Genomic DNA, 20,854 nt, shown 5'->3' on the forward strand with positions numbered 1-20,854 from the left:
TCGGTTGAGGAAAGATTCCACTTTGCTTCTCCCAGTCCCAGAAAGCCAGCTACAGGGACAGCCAGCTCTGTATGCCTTACTTCTGCTGTCATCCTGTCTTTAATACTCAGATGCAGTCCTCCAGCTCAGACTTGAGTGGGTATCCTTCTTTTTACAGATACCAGAAATTATCCACTTCTGCTGTGATTTCCTCATGTCATGGGTAGATGAGGAGAATATCCTTGATGTCTACCGGCTGGCAGACCTCTTTGACTTGAACCATCTGACCCAACAGCTAGATACCTACATCCTCAAAAACTTTGTGGCCTTCTCAAGAACTGACAAGTACCGCCAGCTTCCCTTGGAGAAGGTCTACTCTCTCCTCAGCAGCAATCGTCTGGAGGTTTCCTGTGAGACTGAAGTGTATGAAGGGGCCCTGCTCTACCATTACTCCCTAGAGCAGGTGCAGGCTGACCAGATCTCACTGCATGAGCCCCCCAAGCTCCTAGAGACTGTGCGTTTTCCCCTGATGGAAGCTGAGGTCCTTCAGCGGCTGCATGACAAGCTTGGTCCTAGCCCACTGAGGGACACAGTGGCCAGTGCTCTTATGTACCACCGGAATGAGATCCTGCAGCCCAGCCTTCAGGGCCCACAGACAGAGCTTCGCTCGGACTTCCAGTGTGTTGTGGGCTTTGGGGGCATTCACTCCACACCGTCTACAATCCTCAGTGACCAGGCCAAGTACCTGAATCCTCTACTGGGAGAGTGGAAACACTTCACTGCCTCTCTGGCGCCCCGAATGTCCAATCAGGGCATTGCAGTGCTCAACAACTTCGTGTACTTAATTGGAGGGGACAATAATGTCCAAGGATTTCGAGCTGAGTCCCGATGCTGGAGGTACGAAAGGGCACTTATCATCATTGCCTTTATTGTTAGACAACTCCATGGTGCAGGAATTGTGGGTTATGTGGGCTGTTCAGGGTACACGTTATCAAGGGCACATCACTACAGACCTGGTTCCTGCACATGCCTTTTATATGAATGGTACAGCTTTTCTGGGGTATACCTGTGTCGTGTAGTGAAGTCCAGATGAATCCAGACAAAGTGGACCACAGTGAAATAAGAAAAAGGGCATCAGAATTGCTTTCTTGCCCTTTGACCCTGCTATCCAGAAACTCAGTCACCCTGAAGCACAGCCTCGTTGTCTGCAGAAGGTCACTCTGGCTGCCAGTGCTCAGGGAGCATGCGTTGTTACTCAGTAAGGGGCTGGGGCAGCTGCTCCTGCTATCTTCAGTCTACCTCTTCAGTATCTTTTTTCAATTTCCGTGCTGGTCTCCACTCTTTCTCTCCAAATTACCAGCCAGGATGTCTTCCAGATGCTGCTGCTGGAGCCCACATCTCAGTACAGAGGAGTAGGAAGGACCAGTAAGCATCATTGAGCCTTCACTAAATCCCCGCTTGGGCCTGTAGTCAGATGAGTATGTACTCAATAGCTACTCTGTGAGGAGGCAGTTTTTCCTGAGGGTTTGTGGACGGCTTTGGTGAAGGTTGCTTCTAGCTGTGATCCCAGAGATCCATTTCTTTGGACAGAACAAGAGACATTAGTTTAAGTCTCCAGCTAGCAATGGATTTTAAGGGATATCTTCATCATACTTTGGTGTATGTGGGAACCCCTGCCATCCCTGGTGCCTGCTACAAGCTAAGATGATATTTTAGAGAGCAGCTCTGGAGTGGGTGCTGGTGCAGTTCACTTTGATACACAAGTTCTGATTTTTGGCTATAAGGGTGAGGCTGGATTCTGCTCTGTTCCTGCCACATGAATTGAGCAAGCACAGTGATACTCACCAAGAAGAAAACAGGGATTTCTTGGTCATTATTATTCCCTGGCCCTAGGAAGCAGTCACCTTTGGTAAACTGATGAGACTTAAACTTACCTATAATGATTAGATGGTTGGAATGGCAGAGTTCAGGAAGAAGGAAATGACTCACTTCCTTTCAAACTGAATACTGTCTCCGGTGAGCATGGCTGAATTTGGCTCCCCTCAGGTCAAACCTGCAAGCTTCTTTCTTGCAGGGCTCTGCTTCTAGCTGTGGGATTAAGGCCAGACTACCCTGCCTTAGCTATTCAGAGCTGCAAAGCAGATCTCTCCAGAGCACTGACAGCTGGGAGCTGAACTTGGATCATGGCAGGTGGGATCAAAGGAACAGGAATTTACAAGTTTGCTGTGGCAAGTAGGGCTGGGTCCTGACTGCCAGTTGACTAGCGTGTCTGTCATCTCTGTCGAATGGAAGCTTCATTTACTTTCCAGTCATCTCAAACCTTACAACGCTGAGGGTGCAGCTCAGCATCAAATGTTTCCCTAGCATGCACAAGGCCCTGGATTCCATCTCCACCCCAGCACTTGTGTGGTTTTCGTTTTGTTTTTGGTCAAACTTGCACTAGCTGAGTAGTGAGGATGACCTTAAATCCATGGCCATTCTGCCGGAAAATCACAGTGGCTGAATCCCTGAAATAGATTTTTCTGAGTTTCTTTCTTTCTTTCTATTCATAGTTTAACAGATTGAAATCTATAAGCTCTTAGAATATAAGAAAACAATATTTTACAGTAAATAAAGTTTTGCAATCTGAGGACAGTGTTTAGCAGGTGTGTACTAGAACTCTGATGTTGAAACTGTAAGAAATTGCCTTGTGAAACAAATTAATTTTGTCTTTGTTTCCATTGGTTCTTTTATTTTCTTTCTTTGAATTCATATATACAAGTGTATTTGCTTTATATCACTACTATAAAATATCTAAAGTAATTAGTTGATAAAGAGAAGATATTTATTTACTGCATACTTTGGGGTATGCCCACTGGTTTGTTCCCTGTGAGGGTGGATGGTAGCGGAGGGACCACTGAACCTGTTGTTACACTGTGCTCCAGGACACAGGAGGGGGAGCAGGGACCCGAGTTACATGGTGTTGTTTAAAGACAGGATCTTACAAAAGAAAAGAAAGAAAAAAGGAGAAAAAGCGAAGTAGTGGTGGTGTGATCGTGGTACACTCCTTTAATCCCAGCATTCAAGAGGCAATGGCAGGTAGATCTCTGAGTTTGAGGCCAGCCTGGTCTGCAGAGTGAGTTCCAGAACAGCCAGGCTTACACTAAGAATTCCTGTCCCGAGAAATCAAAAGTGAGGGGTGGGTGGTGGGTGGTAGGGTGTTGATTGTCTTATTGTATAGTCCTGGCCGGCCCAGAACTCTACATGGACCAGGTTGGCTTTGAACTTGGAGTGATGCTCTGCCTCTGCTTCCCTAGTGCTACAATAGGAAGTATGTGCAGTTACAGTAGGTCTCACTGTCCTTCGTGTGGTTCCCAGTGGTCCTCCCCAGATGGTCACCCTGAGGATCAGGCCTCTCTTAGGGTTACTATTGCTGTGATGAAACACCATATACAAAAGCACATTGGGGAAGACAGGGCTTATTTCACTCATAGTTCCATATCATTCACAGTTCATCATCAAAAGCAATGAGTGCAGGAACCTGGAGGCAGGCAGTGATTTAGCAGCTGTGGAGGGGTGCTGCTTACTAGCTTGTCTTCTACAGTTTTCTCAGCCTGATTTACAGAAACCAGGACATCCAGCCCCGGGCAACCCCATGCATGGTGAGCTGGGTCCTCTCACATCAATCACTAATTAGGAAAATGCCCTATGGGCTTGCCTACAGCCTGATCCTATGAAGGCCTCTTTTTCAAGCTGGGCTTCTTCTCTGATGACTCACCTTGTGTCAGTGACATAAAACTAGGCAGCACAAAGCCTTTATATACAGACCTTTAGAGGACATTCTTCCAAGCCATAGCAGTTACCCATGCCATTCTTTGTACTTTTTTCATAGCTGTAGCTGGATAAATTAAAGTAGTATTTTGGGGTTTTCTCCTAAGCATTTCCATGTACCTTTAAAATTCTAGTGACTTTAAAACAGTAATAGTTGGGTCTATCATCCCTGCCGTTTAAGAGGCTGAGGCAGGAAGATTCTGCCTGGGCTACTGAATGAATGAGTTAAGGTCCAGCCTGGGCAACTTAGTCAGATACTGTCACAAAATAGTGAAAAGAAGGCTGGAAGCCCAGTGTGGTTCTTCCTTTAATCACAGTCCTGGGAGACAGAGACAGGCAGATATCTGTGAGTTCCAGACCAGTCAGGGCTATGCAGTGAGACCTTATTTCAAATAAAAGGAGAATGCTGGGCTGGGGATGATAAAGCTCAATAATAGAACTCTGGTAGCATGCACAGAGCTCTAGGTTTAATCCCTGGTTCTTCCGTGTATACCCATCACACCACTAACCGTAACGGAAATACTGAAGAAAAAAAAACAACTTGCTAAACTTGACAAAGACCTAGAACATGTTTGATATTTATAATATCAATTTATAATAGTTTGCAGTTCAGGGGCTGGAGAGATGGCTTAGCAGGTAAGAGCACTGACTGCTCTTCCGAAGGTCCTGAGTTCAAATCCCAGCAACCATATGGTGGCTCACAACCACCTGTAATGAGATCTGACGCTCTCTTCTGGTGTGTCTAAAGTCAGCTACAGTGTACTGAATATAATAAGTAAACAAATCTTAGTTAAAAAAAATAGTTTGGCAATTCAAATAGGTGAATCAAAATAATTATCTTAGGAAGCTTTGACTGCTATAACAAATACTACAGAGTAGGTGGCTTAACTATCAAACACCTGTTTCTCATAATCTTGGATTTGGAATGTCAGCTGATTGAGTCTGGTAAGGACCCTTTCTTGCTGTGACCTCACATAGTAGACAGACTGTCTCATCTCTTCCTCTCTTCCCCTTCTTCCTTTTTTCTAGTACTTTTCAAGACAGAGTTTCTCTGTGAGCCCTTGGCTGTCCTGGAACTCACTCTGTATACCAGGCTGATCTTGAACTCAGAGATCTGCCTACCTCTGCCTCCTAAGTGCTGGGATTAAAGGCGTGTGCTACCACTGTCTGGCTTTTGTCTGTTTTTCTTGATAGACTCTAATTCTATCTTGGGCTTCAACCTCAGGACCTGAGCACTGTCAGGGTGATGTCAGGGGTTTCACAGGGGTGGCTTTTAGAACACAGGCATTCTGTTCATAGCAGTGTTAGATGAATTACACGTAATACTGAATTTTGTGCTTGAGAGATGGCTTAGTCTGAAAAGAGCTTGCTTTCCAGCCATGAGGATCATTCACATCTCTGGTGCCAATGTAAAAGCCAGATGAGGTGGTGCTCATCTGTACTCCAGTATGTGGCAGGGGTAGAAGCGGAAGGATCCTGAGGGCCTGCTGGCCACCCAGTGAAGCCAAAACTGAGCTCCAGGTTTGGCAAGAGACTATTTCAAAATACAAGGTAGAAGACACTTAACTTAACCTTTGTCGTCTACAGGCACATACAGGAACATACAAAACATTATTAAAACATCTATTTAGTGTGAGCATGTGCCGTAGCACATGAGATCAGAGAACAACTTGTAAAAAGTTTGTTCTCTACCTTCACCATGGTGGTGCCAGGGATAGAATTCAAGTCATCAGGCTTGGCAGAAAGCACCCTTATTCACGGAACCATTTTATCAGACCTGTGAGGTACACACCTATAATCCCTGCATTTGGAAGGAGGAGGCAGGAGGGTCAGGCTACATGGAGAATGCAAGGCCAGCCTGGGTTTCATGAGACCCTGTATAAAAACAAAGAAACAAACCCCCCAAGAGGCCAGTGTTAAGGCTCAGTAGGTAAAGGCATTTGCCTCATAATATTGGCAATTTGTAATTGATCCCTGGAACCTATACAAAGGTTTAGAATAGACTTCACAAAGATGACCTCTGACCTTACATGCATGTGGTGGTATCTTGTGTTGTCTCTTTCTCTCCCAACCCATGAACACACACACACACACACACTCTAATACAAACAAAAACAAACTAGAAAATGATTGTAGTAAAGAGGAGCTTGGTTAGCTAAATATGGTCATAGATACCTGTGGTTCTAGTGCTTGGAAGGAAGACGAAGGCAGGAGGAGGATTGGGAGCTAAAGGCCTGTGGTCTACTTAGTAAGTTTAAGGCCAGCCTTAGTTACGTAGTAAGACCTTGTGAGGGGCGGGGAGGAAGCGGTCATATACAGATAGATAAGACAGAATAAAATCTATAAACCTATCATCAAATTATTCTAGGTAATAATTGTGTGTGTTTCCTTAAGCCTGAAGCCACAAGGTCCAAAGAATTTCAGCCTGAGACAGCGAATCAGTGGACAGCTCCAGAGTCTGTGCCACTGACAGGGAAGGAGTTTGTGGAGTGGCTGAGCTGAGGACAGGGAGGAGGGGATTCCATACTTAAAGAAGGTCAGTGTGCAGGAAAGGCGGCAAGTGTCCTCGCTTAACCAGGTGGCAGGGGTCTCAGTCTGCCAGGGTAATTTCATGAGACCCTGTTTCAAAAGTTTGGAAAGGTAGGACTAGAGAGATGACACAGCTGTTAGGAGAACTTACTGTTCTTCCAAAGGCCCCAGGGTTGGTTTCCAGCACCAATATATTGGCTCATAACCTTCTCTAATGGGATCTGATGCACTCTTCTGTCTCATGCTTTTCTCTGTCATGCAGACACACAAGCAAATAGAACACTCATATACATAAAATACATAAATAAATATTTTTATAAATCTTAAGGTCAAAGGAAAGGCTGGGGATGTAACTTGTTAGTAGAGCCCTTGGCTAGCATCCAGTGGCCATGTTTCAGTCCCTAGAGTGGCAAAGGGAAAAGGAGTGAGGATGGTCACAGGTTGTAGAGGTAGTCATATGTGGGCTCAGATGTTTGGGCATCAGAATATAAGAGTGCGTGGGTTTTGTTGGTGGGTTTTGATGGGAACAAAAAGACATGGGGAAATACAGGACTCTATTGAGGATAGTTAAGTGAACAGCCACACTGATCTAAAATACCATAGAGGCCAATAGGTGATGGTTGGTATGCTGGGTAGCTGAGAGCGCCTGGGTGAGGATTGTTCAGTGGGTAAGAGACATGGGAAAAGAGAGGGAGGGACATCCTGGGCTGAATGAGGTTGGCAGCAGTGACAGGACTGGCTCTATGCAAGGCTAGATGATTCTTGTTACTTGAAATTAGATTTTTTTTTTAAACAGTTGTCAGGGAAACAGCTGTGTCTTGGGGAGTGACCTGCTATCAAAAAAGTAAGCTATAGTAACAGTGCTTGAAAGTTCCACTCTCAGCGAGGGGTACCAAGGTGAATGTCTCTTCTTTCCTGCCTCATACTCTTCTCTTTCCCACACTCCTCTTGCCTGGACTGCTCATCATCGTGATTACTCCCAGCTTAGCCTCAGCCGAGCAGCCTTCCTGATCCCGCAGAGACCTTTGCTTTCATATAGTCAGCCTCATATCTTCCCTTTAGTGGGTTGCACTTTCTTTAGTGGGGTCCCTGGAATCTCAGGATTCTGATCTCTGGTGACCAGAGTTCAAGGTGAGAGTTGACATGTCCACTTTGGCAAGGATACCCTGAGGGGATGGGGTAGAGACAACTTCCCTAGCTGGGCAAGTCAGGAAAGCCATCAACTAGGGCACAGTCTAGTTATTTCAGATGTATGAGAGGGCTTAGGGGAACCTATGACTATCAGTAAGAATAAGGATATGATGCTGCACAGCATGTCCTTTGTAGACATCACATGACACAGTGTTAGGGGAGACTGGGATGAGATGCTGTAATTTTGGCCTTCCTATACACAGGTGAGGGGAAAATTGCTCTAGAAACACCTGTGGGCAGCCTGTGGTGGACATTTGGGTAGATCCAAACCCTAGAGAGGCTGTACCTGACAGGGAGATTCCTTCCTACATTTCCAGGCCATCTTGTGAGTACACTGTGTTTCATGAGTCTGCAGTCATGGCTCTGAGTCAACAAGTTTTAACAGCTAGGCTAGAGGATGTTCAGACTAGGCTGCAGCAAAGAAATGGGGAGGTCACTTTCCAAGTAAGTTACTTACTGTCCTTATGTCCTCCAAAGGTATGACCCAAGGCACAATCGCTGGTTCCAGATCCAGTCCTTGCAGCAAGAACATGCAGACCTGTGTGTGTGTGTAGTGGGCAAGTACATCTACGCTGTGGCAGGCCGTGACTACCACAATGACCTGAGTGCTGTGGAGCGGTATGACCCTGCCACCAACTCCTGGGACTATGTGGCCCCACTCAAGAAGGAGGTAAGATGGAAGCCCTCCCATAGAAGCCTTCCCAATTTCTTTCCATGGGCCATATTCAGAGGCCCAGATGTCAAGGCTGGTCCTGGTCTCGGGTCAGGGAAATTAAGCGTAGTAAGCAGAGGCCTTGTCTATCCCGGGATTCTGTATGGGGTGTGTTGGTGGGCCTGTCAGGAGGCCTTGCATTAAGCATTCAGACTCATTCTTCAGACCAGGGCCCCTTGGGAGTTCCCTGTGTTGAGACTGCTATTCACTTTGTCTCTATACTTCTGTATAGATGGAAATTTTTCTCTTACCTATTCTTGCTGACACAAGCTGGAAGATTTCTAAATATGTCAAAATAGAGGGACTCTGAGAGACTGAAGGGCAGCCTGACTCACAGGTTTTTACCCAGACTCCTCTCCTACAGGAAAACAGCCATAGGGCCTTCCAGAAGCCACAACATACTTTGGCAGTTCTATTTTTATTAAAGACAATAATAATCGTGTACATATAGCATAGTACCTTAGGTTAGTCCAGTTCAGAGATGTTTAAAATTATATAGATTATGCAAAGGTAATGCTTTATGGGAGTGCTTCTTCTTTTTGTGGTTCTGAGGTACTTTGGCCTCGCCCCCAAACCACTTGCCATGTGGGATCTCATGGTGAGAAGTAGGACTTGTTGGCATCAGCTCTGAAGCCTCAGCCTCTGAGGGAATGTATGTGGGGCTGTTTGATGTTCTTGCTCCAAGCTGACACCTTAGGGTTCCCCAGGCCCTCCATAATCAGGATGGTGGAGTGGGCATACATATAAACTCTGCCCTTGCCAGGGGCCTGGGTAGCAGCTCTGACCTTGGGGATGATGAAGACTGTCCTCAATGGATTGGGATCGGGATCCTCTGCACAAGTCACAGACAGCAGATGCCTTTCTACAGGCCTCTAGCCATGTCAAAGCCTTGGTCTTTAGCTTCTTTGCAGGAAAGAAGCTCTGCTCTAGTTCTGGAAAAAGGAAGAGATTTTGCATGGCAAATATCTGAGATCTCTTGAGATCTAATAGATTCTATTCCAGGAGTTTGAGAAAGGTTCCTGGGGGAAGGGCAAACTTGACTCTGTCTGAGGCTGTGGACAAAGCTGCAGTTCTTCCTCTTGGCCACAGAGGAGCAGTCTTGAACCTCACTCAACTCACTTTGGCAACTAGTAGTTACCTACCTTCCTTCCTTCCTTCATGCATGTGGTCATCGCCTCCACTATTAACCAGCTACTGTGTACTAATCGTGGAGATTAGTGCTACCATGCCACCCACCATGCAGTGGTGACAAATGACAAACTGTCCTCCTCCACCAGGTGGGCTTCAGTGACTTATTAACCACCCAGGAAACACTAATTAGTTACAGTTCCAATAAGTAGATGAAGGAAATGAAAGCTGAACCGTTCTGGAGGAACCAGGACTCTTGAAGGATTAAGTGGAGATGTATGATTTGGGGACTACCTGAGTAAGGGTGAGAGCAAGGCCTGAAAAAAGAGAGCTAGCCATTTTCACTGGACAAAGGGCATCCCAGGGGGTCAGTATTCTGTTTTGAGAGAGACAGACTTGAAGGCCCTTTGTGAAGAGCCAAAAGGCTATAGAGCCTGAAAAGGAATAAAGAGGGCTGTGCTGAGACCTGTGTTAGTGTAGGGTTGGGCCAGACCAATGGAGAGGGAAATGGAAAGCTGAGAATGGTTTGGAGGTCACTCAAAGTGGTCTATAGACTGAAATGTAAAACTAGACCTTTTAGAAAAATGAACCTAGACAGGAGCCTAATGTGGTGATCGTGCCTGTAATCTCAGCATTAGGAGAATGGAGGAGGTCACAGCAGATTTTAGGTCGGCCTGGTCTACATGGTGACTTCCAGGACTACATAGCAAGGCTTTCTCTTAACCAAAAGGACAAAACAAAAATAAAAACAGAAGAAAATGATCAGAATACAGACTAGGTGAGTTTTTAGACTTGATGTCAAACACATCAGACATGAAAAGGAAAAACCGATAAGCTGGATTGTTTCAAAATCAGAAACTGTGCTGGCAAAAGACCTCTTTGATGAAAGTGCACTTATTTATTTGTTTTTGTAGCAGAGGTATCTGTCAATGTCAGAGGACAGCTCAGGCATTCTCTCATTTCACCATGTGGATCCTAGGGATCAAATGTGTCCTAGGGGTGGGCAGCAAGTGCTTTTAGGCATAGAGCCAGCTCACAAGCCCCAGCCCCAATTTTTAAGAAAGAAATTTGTGAAAGAAGTTACTGAGTAGGAAAGAGATGCAAAGCACCCGAGCCATAGCATTGAAGAAGGCAAGACAAGGGTTGGGTGTGCACCTTTAATCACACCTTTGAAGCTACTGTATAGAGAGAGTGAGGGAGGCGGGGTGGAAACAAGAAAGAAGGAAGTGGGAGGGAACAAAAGGGTAAAGAGGTTTCTCTGAGAACACAGATGATAGATGAATACAAAGGGAAATAGCATTGTTTATCACAGGAAATGCACAAAGCCACGGTGAGTGCTGCCTGTCAGGGCATAGCATAGGAAGTGGCCACTCTGCCAAATGCTGTTGACCATGCCACGAGGGGCACTTGTGTCACTTATGCTTTGTCCATGAGAAGGTAAAATAGTGTGCTTTCTAGAAGAGCATGGCATCTTCCAGCTGCTATGTAACTCAGTGCTTCCCATCCTGGAGATTGATCCTGGAGAAATGAAGACTTTGCCACAAACACTAATAGCTACTTTTTTGGATAATAGTCAGAAACTTTGAATAAATGAGAGGTCCTCTAATAGGTGAATGGCTAAATAAGCTGCAGTAGAGTCCCAGCAAGGAAAAGAACTAACTGGGGATATTGGGGAACCTGGACAGGGACAGAAAGCAGGGTGTAAACAGTTTTACTTTCAGACCAGGTGAGGTGGTGCACGCCTGGGAGGCAGAGGCAGGGAATCTATTTGAGTTTGAGGCCCGTGTAGTCTACGTAGAGAATTCCAGGATAGAAAGACCCTATTTCAAAACAAAACCTACTCTATTTTATTTGTATGATGTTCTTTTTTGTTCATTTTGTTTGTTTTTGCTTTTTGAGACAGGGTATCTCTGTGTAGCTCTGGCTGGCCTAGAACTCACTGTATAGACCAGGCTGCCTTAGAACTCACAGAAAGCCACCTGCCTCTGCTTCCCAAGTGCTGGGATTAAAGGTGTGCACAACCACTACCTGGCTCGTGTATGATGTTCTTAAAAAGACAGTGTTGTTCAAACAGAAGAGGTTGGTGGTTGTATAGGAGTTAGGGCCAGGAGAGAAGAGGTTGTGATTAATGTCCACTTAAACTGAACAGAGAGATGAATTCTCCAAAGCCAAGTGTTTGTTTATTCAAAGTCAGCAAAGATACCTCCCACCCCACCCCACCCCCTGCCCACTGCTGTCACCAAGTTGTGCTATGGTGAACCATAGGCAGGTATCCAAAGTGGGCGAGGAAAATCTTTAAAGACAGAAGTCCAGGGCTGGTAGGTTTGCTCATCTTTGATAAAGATGTTGAAAACCTAAGTTTTATCCCTGGATCTCACAGAGGAAGAGAGAATTTACTTCTTTTACTTCTAAACACACACACACACGCGCGCACACACACACACACACACACACACACACTGATACAGACAAGACAAGATACAGACACACTGTTTGAGAATAAACCCCTTAGGCTTCAGCTACTCACTGCAGGAGTTGTGACTGTGGGTGGAGAGGTCTCCTTTTAGGAATGACTTTCTGGAGTTTCTGGTTTTAGTGATTCCTTACAATGGATCTTACTGTCAGCACAGGTACATGAGGACCCTTTGGGTTTGACATAAGTGTTTCTCTTTTGGTTCAACTCTTACAGAGCACCTGGGGGGGTGCTAGTGTTGGCAGGAGTGTTGTGGGATGACATCCATTTCATCCTGGTTAGGACGATGTAGTACAGTTATACAAACCATCACTATTTAGAGAAACTCCTGGAAGGAAGCGGGGGACCTTCTAATCTCAAAATTATTAATTGGAAAAGATAATTAGCCTCTGCAGACTGCTACCTATGGCAGGAGAAGATGCAGACTGTATGCCTGCTCTGTTGCTGCTGTGTGTTTGCTTCTTCAGCTCCTTTTGTAACCAGTCCTGTGACACTACCATGGAGTCTCCAGCATCATACAGAGCTCCCTTCTCCTCACACAATTAGAGCCTTTTTTTGGCCATTGAATGTGAGTCAGTAAGGCTTAGAGGGGCCAGTGAGTGCACATATGGTTAGATGGGTGGCCCACAGGGACACAGCTGTCAAAGTAGGGGCAGAAAATCCTTGAGCATTGTAGCCTAGTATCCCCTGTAACATACACACCATCAGTGAAGAGGCAGTGTTCTTTGTATAGTTGTCCTTTGTGACCCAAACTAGGTTAGTTTTACGATGCCCTCCCACCCCACCCTGAAGGATAATGAAAACTTTAACAGTAATTGTGTAAAACCTATACATCCAATACTACTCTGGCACAAATGTAATCCTAGATACTTAGGAGGCAGAGGCAGGAAGATCAAAAGTTCAAGGCCAGCCTGGGCTAAGGAATATGAAGCCAGACCTTTTCTGAAAGTAAAAAACAAGTAGGGGTTGCTGGTATGGTGCTGCACGCCATTAATCCCGGCAGAGCCAGGACTCACTCTCTGTGAGTTCCAATACATCCAGAACTACATAGTGAAACCATCTCAAAAATCTCAAACATCACCAAAAGTGGGGTGGGAGCAGGGAGCAGAGGAGGGATTAGGGTTGGGGTGTGATATATGAGAGAAGAATAAATGAAAGGAAGGGAAGGAGGGAGGGAGGGACTGGGAATGTAGGTCAATTGGTAGAGTGTTTGGCTAACACCCATGAAGCCAAACTCTCAACATCAAAGGTGTCACACACACACACACGCACGCACACTCATACATACATACCTGTAATGTGCCTAGTATTGGGAGGTGGAGGCAGGAATATAAGAGGTGCAGGAACATCCTTGGCTACATAGCAGGTTATAAACCAACCTGGGATTCTGGAAACTCTGTCTCAAACAACAACAACAACAAAAGTAGTAAGAAGAATGCTGGCCCTCAGTGGTAGGACATTCGTCTTCATTTGCAAGCCTGTGTGTTCAGTCACCCTGTATTATAATACATGGTACAATATACAAAACATGTAAACTGTTTTATACAGAAGAGTGAACCTCTGCCCATGGTTAGTACAGATCCAGTATACTGACTTGAATATTTCTTATCCTTGTTTTGGTTGAATCTAGAGACATGAACCCATGGATATGGAGAGCCAATCATATTTGATGCCTTGTTCCAATCTTTTCTTCCCTACAGCCTACTTCCTATGAGTGGGAACTATCTGCGGACAGATAGCTTAGCTAGTGAAACATTGGATCCACCAAGAGCAGGTCTTCGTTGCTGGTATAATTCTCTGGCAACTTGGAAAGTGAGCCTTGACTTCCTTGTTCCCCATCCAGATTGTTTCCTTTAGAGGCAGAGAAACACAAAGATTACATTTAGTTTCTGGGTCTGTAGATAACATTCCCTTTTGGGAAGAGGTTAGGGGTCAACAAGTAGGGCAGTCTATTCAGATAGAGTGCCGTGCATTCTCAGTACGTGATGGCACATCAGCTGTGGTGAGGCCTTGTCTACTGTATTGTCAGGCAGGTCAGAAAGGTACTGGCAGCCTCAGTACATTCTGCCTGACTACCTTCCTCACTGCCTTCTTGCCCATCCCTTACCTTTCCTGGCTCTCTTGGTGTCTCCAAACAGGTATATGCCCATGCAGGCACCACACTGCAGGGGAAGATGTATATTACCTGTGGTCGCAGAGGAGAGGACTACCTGAAAGAGACACAATGCTATGACCCAGGAAGCAACACGTGGCATACTCTGGCTGACGGGCCTGTGCGACGGGCCTGGCATGGCATGGCTGCCCTCCTCGACAAGCTGTTTGTGATTGGAGGCAGCAACAATGATGCTGGCTACAGAAGAGATGTGCACCAGGTGAGCTGGGCCCAGACTGCCCACTTTAGAATCGAGCAGAAGTCCAAGACGTTCCCTTGTACCCTCTGGTTCCATGCATGCATAGTTTCACCACTATGCATATCCTTGCACATTCCATATGATGCATACGTATGCCCTCCATAGAAGTTTCCCTTGTGCCTTTAGTTGTTATGTTTGTATCAAAAAGTCAACTTACCAAACCCACATTGTAGACCCTAACAAAGCATGGAGAAGAATGAGAAGCACTCATATCCTCTACTTGTATTCTTGGTTGTTAGTCTGTCGGTGACTTACTTATAGCTATTTGTAGTCAAAGAGCATCCCAAACCAAATGTGGTGTCCATTCCTGTAACTCTAGCACTCACAGTCTGGGGCTGGAGGGTTGCAAGTTTGAGACCAGCCTGGGATATGCAGTGAAATGAGACTGAACAAAATATGAGCTAGCTAGCTCGCTCTCGCTCTCTCTCTCTCCTCTCTCCTCTCTCCTCTCTCCTCTCTCTTCTCTCTTTTCTTTTCTCTCTTCTCTTTTCTCTCTGTGTATATGTGTGTGTGTGTGCATGCACATACGCAAATGCCACACTGGTATACATTGAAAAATTAATTAAACCCAGGATCTCACATATGCTAAAGAAGCTTTCTACCACAGAGTTAATCTACAAAATCTACAAATGTCTTTTTATTTTTTATTTTGAGGTAGAGCTTCATTAAGTTGCCCAGGCTGGCCTCGAACTCACTTCGTAGCCTACTCAGAACTCTTTTAATCTGGCAATCCTTCTTCACTCTCTTAAGCTGGAAATACAGGTTCATGCCTGTGTGCCACCTTCATAACTGCTGCATGCCCCTACTCCAGTAGCTGGACAGGGCTTTGTTTGGGTTGTTCTAACTTTACTTCACATTACATTATGAGTGATAATTGGCTCTGAAGAGCTTGGCAGGGGTTTTTGGATTCTCTCAGGTTCAAGAATTTCAGCCCAGACTCTAGACCATTGATTTGGAAGCTCTTGAGAGTGGGCCTTGGCCACCTGGATAACATTTCCTCCCATGGCAAGACCGTGACCTGGTGTATAATGTTCTTATTGTTTCTATCACTGATCTCCAGAAGCCTAAATATCTCCAACTTATTCTCACAGTCCTAAGTGCAGCAGGCTGACAGATGCCCTGGTGTACTGGATAACTGTGAACAGCCTTTCTTGGCTGCCTTCCCTGCTGGTAACCACTTCATCTTCAAGCAGCAAGGGCAGGTGGAGTGAGTCTTCCATCCTACTCCTTGTCTGCCTTTCCATTTCTTATTTTGAGTACTTACATAATTAAAGATGTTTCTCCATTCATGATAGGACTGTCTATCTATAGTCTTACAACAAGCTACAAACAGCCTAGCTCAGATGTCCCTTTAACCAGGCCATGGACAGAGCTAGTCCATAAAATGCTTTTTATATGAGCATGAGGACCAGAGTTTGATTCCCCTACAACCCACATAGAAAACTAAGCACCGTGATGGCTGCTTGTAACCGCAGTACTTAGGCTTGAAGACAGGACCTGAGGTTTGCTGGCCTAACCCAAATGCTGAGCCTAGGTCTCAGTGAGAGATCTTGTATCAAAAAAAAAAGTAATTCCTGAGGAACATCATATGGCATTGACCTTTGACCTCCGCACACATACAAATGCATTTAACCACCCTTGATCCAACAGCTGTCATCACTTAGCACATGGAGTGCTGTAGGAACTCTCAAGAGAGAGTAGCTGTACTGAGTTAACTAACACCTGAAAAGGACAAGTTCAATGGAACCATGTTGTCTAACAAAGTTTACATCAATGTTAAAGCTGAAAAACTAAGTGAAACCTTCCTAAGTCAGAACTCTCTGTTGACTGGCCACAGTTGCTCACTCCTGTGCTCAGAGCAGAGCAAGTTCGAAGCCAACCTGGTCTACAGAGATTTAGGCCAGCTAATGTTATGCATCTAGATCCTGTCCCAAACCAAAACTATGGAGTGGTCCACCCAGGAAATACACTTCCAACCCTTAATCCCATCTGTAAAGTCAGTTTTGCCATGTAACATAACACGTTCATAGGTTCCAAAGGATAGGATTCTAGGGCAAGGAGTATTATTTTGCCTATTGTAGCGAGAACCTTGATTTGATTGCTTAATGAAGCATATAAGATTTTGAGCATTGTTACCCAAACATACAGCCTCAGTACTTGGGAGCAAATAGGAGACCAGGCTAGCCTTGAGTTCACAAGTAGCAAGCCACCTGCTTCTGCCTGTCAGTTTTTGTTTAGCGTTTGGTTTTTTGAGACAGGGTTTCTCTGTGTAGCCTTGGCTGTCCTGGAACTCACTCTGTAGACCAGGCTGGCTCTGAACTCACAGAGATCTCCTGCCTCTGCCTCCCAAGTTCTGGGTGACGTGTGCCACCACTGCCAGGCTTGAAGAAGAGGGTCAAGTGTCTCTTACTGAATGCTACTTATTTCCTTTTCTGACATGTGAGACACGCGCACCAGCTTTGCCACACCCTCACTTGCACTGGGTTTTATGAGTTCCTTCCCTCCATGGTTACTGCTTAACATTTTGGTGTTACGCTTCTTGGATTAGTAATAGATTGAGCATTTTTTCTCAAGTCTTTGTTTACTGCTTTGGCTATTTATTTTGCTTTGGTGGTCAGCAAGTAGCGGCTCCACACACTCCTCATGAGTATGAGTAAGGGTGCTTGCTGTGAAAGAAGAAATGTCAGGTGGGTCCATGGCCTCCGCTCCAGCCTTTCAAAGGGAGAGAAGCGGGAGTGGATCTAGACATGATGAGGGGAAGGCATCTGGACTCTTAGGAGCTAAAGGATGGGAAGGCTAGACCACCCAGGTGAGCATCCTCCAGTGGGCCTGCTATACACCTGACCATGGACAGAAGTGACCTGGGGTGGGCTGGCAACCTGTCCCAGAAGCTGCCTGGGTTGACCCTGGTCTTGGCTTTGCAGGTGGCTTGCTACAGTTGTACATCTCGTCAGTGGTCATCGGTCTGCCCACTCCCAGCTGGGCATGGTGAGCCTGGCATTGCTGTGCTAGACAGCAGGATATATGTGCTGGGTGGCCGCTCTCACAACCGAGGCAGCCGTACAGGCTACGTGCACATCTACGACATGGAGAAAGACTGCTGGGAAGAGGGACCCCAGCTGAATAATTCCATCTCAGGCCTGGCAGCCTGTGTGCTCACCCTGCCCCGCTCCCTGCTCCATGAGCAACCCCGAGGGACCCCCAACCGTAGCCAGGCAGATGCAGACTTTGCTTCTGAGGTGATGAGTGTGTCTGACTGGGAAGAGTTTGACAACTCTAGCGAGGACTAGGGCTCTCCCCAGTGTTTGGGTGTTCAGGAACAGTAATGGGCAGTGAAGGCCGTAGAGCCTGGGTTAGAACACCAGGCTCTAGGGGAGAGGCCCTTCCTTAAGCCATCCTGGTTCACCAGCTGCCCCTTTCACTCTCTTTCTTCAACCAGCCAGCTGCCAGCATTTGTAAACTCTGTGGCTGTGAATTACATTACAAAGAAAAGTGCTGGGGGAAAGGCTGCTATCATCTGAGGGAATGACCCATCCTCTATAAACTCTGAAAGAATGGGATCTATTTGGCCTCTCTTCTCCCTAGTCTGGCCCCTGATGGGTTAAGTAAGGTCCTTCTTGCAAGAGATCCTGGGGAGAGCACTCCTAGCCGTAGCCAAAGTTTGTGGCTCCCTTTCTGTGAACTGGTCAGTCTGGTGAGCAGCGCCAGCTTCCTGCAGCCAGGGCCTTGAGCACTGGGGAGCTCTCAAGGTATACTGTTAGAGTAACTGTATGCCTGTAACTGGACCTGGAGATGAAGAGATACCCTCATTGCTCTGTGTCTGACCCAATATTGTTGAAAAATGAAATAAAGCATTATGCAAAAGGTGTTACACCTAATGTGGCTACAGTCTGAGTTTCTTTTCTCTCTAGTTACTGCCTCTGAGTGGCATCTAGGGTGGTACAGGCCAGCCTTCCTGGGGGATGGACTTGGCATGGGAATTGAGGCTCTGCACTAAAGCCAGGGGGTCACTACCTTACTTCCAACATATGATAAGCTCCACAAGCAGAAAGAATGTTGGTCACACAGAGACCAGGACCTGAGCTACTGAGGTGGCAAGTAGTTGCCTGTCTCTCAGTCGGAGCATCTCGAATGTCTGCCCTGAGGCTCACCAGCTCCACAGATCTCAGGATCTGTGGTCCCTGGAGAGACATGACATCACACACAGATACCTCAGAGTGACAATCCCTTCCTAAATGTTAACACCTGCTTGAAGTGAGCCACTTCCTTTAAGGGTGGATGGCCACATCTTCCAGTGTTATCTGTTCCTAGTAAGAATACCATCCATCAATCCACTCTAGCCCCTGGGCAGCCTGCCTCTAGCTGTGGTGCTGACCTAGTCCCATCCTCCTTGGGGAGCTCAAAATTGTTCACCTCACTGCATGTCTAAGGCAGAAAGCTCTGAGGACTGGGGTGTAACTCAGCACTAGAGAACTTGCTTAGAATATCCATTTATGAGAATGGAAAGAATATGGAACAGGACAGTAGTGTCCTGGTCTGTGTCAAGAAATAGATTTCAGGTACCAGGGGAGGGGTGGCAGTGTGTCACTAGAAACCAAGGCACAGGCCTAATTGTGGTTACCTTTACAGGACATCTTCCCACCTCCAGATTTCCCAAAAGGTTGTCAGGCGACTGACTTGATTGTCTTGGGGGCTGTGTTAGTATAGCAGGTGAGCCCTCTAGTCACCTTTACTGCACCTCTCCCACCCTTTGGCCTGTGCCCAACATGAATGGACTCAGGGTCCCAGCATCCAGACCACCTTCCCTGCTGCTTGCTACCAGGTCTTCAGTTACAGAAGCCTACCACAGGCCTCCTGCCAAGAGTGAGCAGCTGGCAGAGTGACCGCCCAGTCTTCCAACTGGTGCCCTTTCAAAGAAGGCGAGAGTACATAGTGGTGTACTGGAGGATGGCTAAGGAAAGGTATCCAGTCACGCTGGATAGTGAACACAAGAGGCTGGAGACTTGGAGGTGATGTCCACCAGCATGTCTAGCCTCGCTATCTCAGGATCTGTGGCCCCTGGAGAGACAGGACATCACACACAGATACCTCAGAGTGACAATCCCTTCCTAAGTGTTGACACCTGCTTGAAGTGAGTCACTTCCTTTAAGGGTGGATGGCCACATCTTCCATTGTTATCTGTTCCTAGTAAGAATGCCATTTTCCAGGTCTCAGAGTGCTTGCTTCATGTGCCAGTCTGCTGGCACTGCTGCCACCCAAGCCAAATGTGGCCCAGGTTTACGGAAGGATTCTGCTTGACCAAGGGGTAGGGGGATCCCTAAGCGGTCATATGGGGTTTTCTGGTCTTGTACACCGGCAGTGTTTGCACTGCACTCTCAGGACAACTGTCTCTGGCCACATCATAGTCCCAAGCCTCCTGCCAGCAACCTATAAGGGTATAAAGTCTCTGATATCCCCTAGTGCCTAGTGTCCCAAATCTCCCAAATCTCAAACTGTGAACCTTTCTTTCCATTTCCTTTTTTTAAAAAATACTTTTGAGGGGCTGGAGAGATGGCTCAGTAGTTAAGAGCACTGACTGCTCCTCCGAAGATCCTGAGTTCAAATCCCAGCAACCACATGGTTGCTCACAACCATCTGTAATGAGGTCTGACACCCTCTTCTGGTACTTATAATAATTAAATCTTTAAGCTGGAGAGAGTGGGGTTGACCAGAGTGAGCAGAGGTCCTGAATTCAGATTCCCAGCAACCACATGATGGCTCACAATCATCAGTACAGCTACAGTGTACTCATATACATCAAATAAAATCTAAAAAAAAACAAACTTTTGAGACAATAAACAAAGATACTCAGGGCTTTATGTAGCCCTGGGTGTATTAGAACTTGCTTATAGGTAGGAAAAACAGGCTGGCCTCACAAAGTTCCTCCTGTCTTTGCCAGCTGCACTCTTGTTTCCTTATGTTGCTCTTCTCAGCAACTGCCACAGCAACAGGAAAAGTGGACAGCATTCAAAGTGGCCACCCACACTTGTCTCAAGAGTTGAACCTGGAAAATTCAGCTTGTATGTTCAGGTCCCAGGCAGGAGTTTACCCTAGCTTAGGGAGCGGGTAAATGGGGTGTGTGGGTGACACTGGGGAACTCATGTAATGAACATGAAGTTAGGTTGCATTTAGGTTGTACCCTTCAGAGCCATCAAGCATGGGAATTGGTCTATGGGAAGAGGATAGGCTGATGCCACTGGGACGTGGCCCAGCGGAGGCTTCCCCTCAGGTCAGGACTTAGAAAGCCCCAGCTGATCCAGGCAACAACAGGAACCTCTGCTGCTAACAGCCTGGGGAGCCTCCTTGGGGAGGCCACTGCTGAGGGCAGGGTTGTGCTCACCCTCCGCTTCCCAGAAGTGGTTGGCTTATTTACTTGTTGCTGAGAAGTATTTGCATTTGTGACCACATGGGAAGACTGTTCCTTTTACCCACTCCACCTCACCCCTGTGCCACCAGCCTAGCCAGGCTGAGAGGGCTGAGGAGAGGCCTGAGGTCCTCCCCTCCCCGCCAGCCTGCTAACGTCTATGGCCTTGGGCCTGCCCACTGCTCTGGTTCCAGCTCAGTCCTTCAGGCTCCCTGTCT

The 20,854-nt window shown here is 46.5% G+C and overlaps 1 protein-coding gene across 3 annotated transcripts in view; it reads left to right on the forward strand.

The window, feature by feature from the left end:
- The window catches only part of Klhl22 (kelch like family member 22), a 34,681-nt gene extending 16,570 nt beyond the window's left edge, over positions 1-18,111 (forward strand). For all 3 annotated transcript variants that reach the window (XM_021184725.3, XM_021184726.2, XM_029470650.2), the window contains exons 4-7: positions 158-876; positions 7,987-8,179; positions 13,961-14,194; positions 17,158-18,111. In XM_021184725.3, coding sequence (XP_021040384.1) covers positions 158-876; positions 7,987-8,179; positions 13,961-14,194; positions 17,158-17,523 — 1,512 coding nt within the window. In that variant the 3' untranslated portion in view covers positions 17,524-18,111. The remainder of the gene's footprint in view (positions 1-157; positions 877-7,986; positions 8,180-13,960; positions 14,195-17,157) is intronic.
- Positions 18,112-20,854: the final 2,743 nt, after the last annotated feature.

This window comes from Mus caroli, unplaced genomic scaffold (genome assembly GCF_978045245.1).
Source record: "Mus caroli unplaced genomic scaffold, Mus_caroli_1 scaffold_17, whole genome shotgun sequence".
Classification (NCBI taxonomy): Eukaryota; Metazoa; Chordata; class Mammalia; order Rodentia; family Muridae; genus Mus; species Mus caroli.